This window comes from Enhydra lutris, unplaced genomic scaffold (genome assembly GCF_002288905.1).
Source record: "Enhydra lutris kenyoni isolate GAN:26980312 unplaced genomic scaffold, ASM228890v2 scaffoldscaffold22, whole genome shotgun sequence".
In the NCBI taxonomy this organism is placed as follows: Eukaryota; Metazoa; Chordata; class Mammalia; order Carnivora; family Mustelidae; genus Enhydra; species Enhydra lutris.
In genome coordinates, this window is record NW_019154106.1 from 22,601,656 (window position 1) to 22,606,945 (window position 5,290).

At 39.6% G+C, this 5,290-nt stretch overlaps 1 protein-coding gene across 1 annotated transcript; it reads left to right on the forward strand.

Moving 5' to 3' along the window:
* The first annotated feature begins 1,756 nt into the window (after positions 1-1,756).
* LOC111150078 (leucine rich repeat containing 4C) lies at positions 1,757-4,221 on the forward strand. The gene has a single exon (XM_022507418.1). The coding sequence runs from the start codon at positions 1,793-1,795 to the stop codon at positions 3,713-3,715; it is 1,923 nt and encodes a 640-aa protein (XP_022363126.1). The 5' UTR covers positions 1,757-1,792; the 3' UTR covers positions 3,716-4,221.
* The last annotated feature ends 1,069 nt before the right edge of the window (positions 4,222-5,290 follow it).

A 5,290-nucleotide genomic window follows, 5' to 3' on the forward strand; every position in this document is an offset into this window, starting at 1 on the left:
GTGGCCTGGCCTCATACCAATGAACATATATTATTGTGATTCATCTTTGGCCTATCTGTCTCCCCTTTTAAATGATCATTTCCTCAGGGGTAAGGATGATGGTCTTCATCTTTATATGCTCAGCAAGATGTCTGGGTGAGGGCAAGAACAAGAACGGTAATAATAATGGCTGACATTACTGAGTTTTTAACGTGGGAGAGGCATTATTCGAAGCACTTTATCTGCTTTAACTAATTTTATCCTCATAACAACACTAAGGGCATGCACTGTTGTCATTCCCATTTTGCAAGTGAGGAGGATGTGTTACGGAGAGAAGATTAATAAGTTGTTCAAGGTGACACATAATAAGTACTAAATTAGTGCCTTTTTGAGTTGGAAGGTAGTGATCGTCATCCCTTTTTTTTCATTTGTTTGTTTCCAAGAGAGTCATAGAAGGGACACTTTATTGAGATGAGAGGTTTGGAAGAAGTCATTACACAGGTGTCCAGTTCATGATAAGAATGAGACAAGCACTGGGTAACCCAAAGCTCCTTTAAAATTCCTTCTTGTGCTGGAAGAGATGCAGAAAGTAAGTTATTTTATTCCACTTCCCACAAATCTACTTAAAATCAGCGAGAGTAGGGGTACAAGATATATAGTATTTCTGTTATACTAAGGTGTCCTCTGTACATAAAAGTTATGTTTCATGGAAATTATTTAATTTGTTTAATTTGTGGTCTGTATACCTGTAGGTAGCCGTTGTTATATTATAGTGAGTTTGGGTATTTGAAAATCTCTAAAAGTTTATGTACATTTGTATATGCCATTGTTTCAGTGTATCTTCATAGTTGCCAGGGTTCAGAGCTGAGGTCACCTCCCAGAAAAGGTATTTTAGAGAAATTAATCATGAAGAAATATTTTGTCTTTGCCATTGTTCTCCCAGAAACTTTTTAATGGAGATTTGAGATCATACGCTCTTGGACCAGTCAGATGAGTGTGTGAGTCCTGGTTCTGTACTTATGAACTTTGTGACTTTGTGTTAGTTTCCCTATGATTAAACTTCTTCATTTTGGAAATGGAGACAGTAAACCTCCCTACCTCAGAGCAGTGGTGTAAGGACAAGAAAGGATCAGTCCACACACCCTATGTAATTGAAAAGGACCCCATGCACAGAAGGGCCCACGCTTGGTTAATGCTCTGTTGTTACACAGAGTTGAAAGTCTTCATAATTTTTAAGAAGCCATCCTCCAGTTTCATTTGGCACTGGACCCTGCAAATTATGTAGCTACTCCTGGACAGGATTGCTTGTGAAGTCTATAGCCCATGGTGCCTGGCATATAGAAGAATCCTCAATACAACCTCAGCTATTACTGGTTTTGTAAGGGAGCTTTTAGTTTGTTGGGTATGGGGCCAAATCTTATTTTCTGTACTTTTCCAATCTGGTCTGGCCTTTGAACCTGCTGATGGGGTCCATCTCATATGTCCTCATGCATTCAAGTCATATTTGGTTGCTGAACACTACTGTAAGGTGTTTCCCCTCATTCTCTGTGAGTGCACACTTGATAGATATGGGCTGTGGATGACTGCTAATTTGAAGTACAGAAACATTTTCTCTATAAATATGAGCCACATCGCTCAATAAAAGGACATTAGATTGGTTGTTTGCTTAGTGTGAGAAATGATGGCTTTAGTTGGTATAGTATGTCACTGACATTGCTCCAGAAAGACATCTGGAGGAGATCTAATACCTTTGTTTGCTCTTATGTTGCAGACTATTTGAACTCCAGACGGACCAACACCAGATAAATTATGAATGTTGAACAAGATGACCTTACATCCACAGCAGATAATGATAGGTCCTAGGTTTAACAGGGCCCTATTTGACCCCCTGCTTGTGGTGCTGCTGGCTCTTCAACTTCTTGTGGTGGCTGGTCTGGTGCGGGCTCAAACCTGCCCTTCTGTCTGCTCCTGCAGCAACCAGTTCAGCAAGGTGATTTGCGTCCGGAAAAACCTACGGGAGGTTCCAGATGGCATCTCTACCAACACGCGACTGCTGAACCTCCATGAGAACCAAATCCAGATCATCAAAGTGAACAGTTTCAAGCACTTGAGGCACCTGGAAATCCTACAGTTGAGTAGGAATCATATTAGAACAATTGAAATCGGGGCCTTCAATGGTCTGGCAAACCTCAATACTCTGGAACTCTTTGACAATCGTCTTACTACCATCCCAAATGGAGCTTTTGTATATTTGTCTAAACTGAAGGAGCTCTGGTTGAGAAACAACCCCATTGAAAGCATTCCTTCTTATGCTTTTAACAGAATCCCTTCTTTGCGCCGACTAGACTTGGGGGAATTGAAAAGGCTTTCCTATATCTCAGAAGGTGCCTTTGAAGGTCTGTCCAACTTGAGGTATTTGAACCTTGCCATGTGCAACCTCCGCGAAATCCCTAACCTTACACCTCTCATAAAACTAGATGAGCTGGATCTTTCTGGGAATCATTTGTCAGCCATCAGGCCTGGCTCGTTCCAGGGACTGATGCACCTTCAAAAACTGTGGATGATCCAGTCCCAGATTCAAGTGATTGAACGGAATGCCTTTGATAACCTTCAGTCACTCGTGGAGATAAACTTGGCACACAACAATCTAACACTACTGCCTCATGACCTCTTCACACCCTTGCATCACCTAGAGCGGATACACTTGCATCACAACCCTTGGAACTGTAACTGTGACATACTGTGGCTCAGCTGGTGGATAAAAGACATGGCCCCCTCCAACACAGCTTGTTGTGCTCGATGTAACACTCCTCCCAATCTGAAAGGGAGGTACATCGGGGAGCTTGACCAGAATTACTTTACATGCTATGCTCCTGTGATTGTGGAGCCCCCAGCAGACCTCAATGTCACTGAGGGCATGGCAGCCGAGCTGAAATGTCGGGCCTCCACGTCCCTGACCTCTGTATCTTGGATTACTCCAAATGGAACGGTCATGACACATGGGGCATACAAAGTGCGGATAGCTGTGCTCAGTGATGGCACATTAAATTTCACGAATGTAACCGTGCAAGACACAGGCATGTACACATGTATGGTGAGTAATTCTGTCGGAAATACCACTGCTTCTGCCACCCTGAATGTTACTGCAGCAACCACTACTCCCTTCTCTTACTTTTCAACCGTCACAGTAGAGACTATGGAACCTTCTCAGGATGAGGCACGGACCACAGATAACAACGTGGGCCCCACTCCAGTGATTGACTGGGAGACCACCAATGTGACCACCTCTCTCACGCCACAGAGCACAAGGTCGACAGAAAAAACATTCACCATCCCAGTGACTGACATAAACAGTGGGATCCCGGGAATCGATGAGGTCATGAAGACCACCAAAATCATCATTGGCTGTTTTGTGGCCATCACACTAATGGCTGCAGTGATGCTGGTCATTTTCTACAAGATGAGGAAGCAGCACCATCGGCAAAACCATCATGCCCCGACAAGGACTGTTGAAATCATTAATGTGGATGATGAGATTACAGGAGATACACCCATGGAAAGCCACCTGCCCATGCCTGCTATTGAGCATGAGCACCTAAATCACTATAACTCTTACAAATCTCCCTTCAACCACACAACAACAGTTAACACAATTAATTCAATACACAGTTCAGTGCATGAACCGTTATTGATCCGAATGAACTCTAAAGACAATGTACAAGAGACTCAAATCTAAAACATTTACAGAGTTACAGAAAACAAACAATAAAAAAAGACAGTTTATTAAAAATGACACAAATGACTGGGCTAAATCTACTGTTTCAAAAAAGTGTCTTTACAAAAAAAAAACAAAAAAGAAAAGAAATTTATTTATTAAAAATTCTATTGTGATCTAAAGCAGACAAAATTATGTGTATTCCTCAGAACCTGTTTTTGCTGCACTTATTTACTATTTTCCCACATCTCATCCCTGCCTTCCCTGGTTGCCATATTTTTCATAGATCTCAAGTCCCTAAAGAACTGGCCTAGGAAATTTTGTAAGAATTCTGTTACACTTTGAGATTTTTATGGTGAATTCTAGTGGTGAGAACCAGTCTATTTTGTCTTTCTTTCTTTCTTTTTTTTTTTTCTCTTTCCTTTCTTTCCCTCATGCCCTTATGAAGTAGTCCAATGGGGAATGCAATATTAGAAATAGATTTTTAAGAGAGAACGAGATAAAAAAAAATGCAAGATCTTATATTTTTCATGTAATGACCTGTTCTGTATTTATGAGAACCATTCAATGACAAAGGAAAAAAAAAAAGAAAAAGAAAAAGAAAAAAAGAAAAAAAAAAGAAAAAGAAAAAAAGAGAAAAAAAAGAAAAAAAGTAAGCGAACAACAGATTAATTTACATATGAGCATCTATAAAACCCATGATCTTTTAAACACCTCTAGAACCAGAATTTGTAGTTCAAAAACTAAAAAAAATAAGGTTATAAATAAAATATTGTTGGTTTTTCTATACCTGGACACAGCTCATTTGTAGTATGGCTCAAATGTGAGAAACTTGAAGGTGATTAGATTTCCTACTTTCTAAGAAAGAAAAAAGTATTATATTCTTCAGTCCCAGCATCAGTCTCTTTGGGTCCTATTTCATTAGCTGACTTGAGTGTTGGACCTATATTCAAGGATGCTGTGGTATTTTATTTTTCTTCTTCTTCTCACTAGGAGCACCCTTTGTAGAATGCGCAGATTAAAAAACAATGGTTTTATGAAGTAAATTCAATCCCACTTGGAAGAAAGTTTCATTATAATTTATTCACTGTCTCCTAAGTTAAGTCCTACTGGCTAAAGTACAAGAGAATGTGAAGGTATTCTAAATTATCTAAGTTGAAAAATAATTTTTGGTGCTGAGTATCAGCAAATTCAGCTCAATTCCACAATAATTATTAAAGACTTTCTGTTTTAAACATTAATTTAGTGCAGTGGGTACACAATTGACAAGGCCTGCTTCTTGTCCTTAAATCACTCATGATCTATATGAAATATGATTAGAAAAATATCAGCCTCTTACTCAGGGCTAACTCTAATTTTACTGATAAATGGAAGGCCATGAATTGGGAACCTGAAATTTCAAAAATATTGGGTTATTATTACAGAAAGCTCCTTGATTTATGGTTTCTTCCGTCCTTCTGGAAGAACTGACTCTCTTCTTTCAAATGTAAATCGCAGAGCTATAAGGTTGTGTGAATATGGGTTTGCCATGCTAGGTGTGTGCACACCAAGAGATAGCCATGTCAATACAGTAGTAATTCACTAAAGGTCCTTGAA

Excerpts from the sequence above, each read along its gene's own strand:
- LOC111150078 (XM_022507418.1), top strand. The coding sequence starts at position 1,793 with ATGTTGAACAAGATGACCTTACATCCACAGCAGATAATGATAGGTCCT.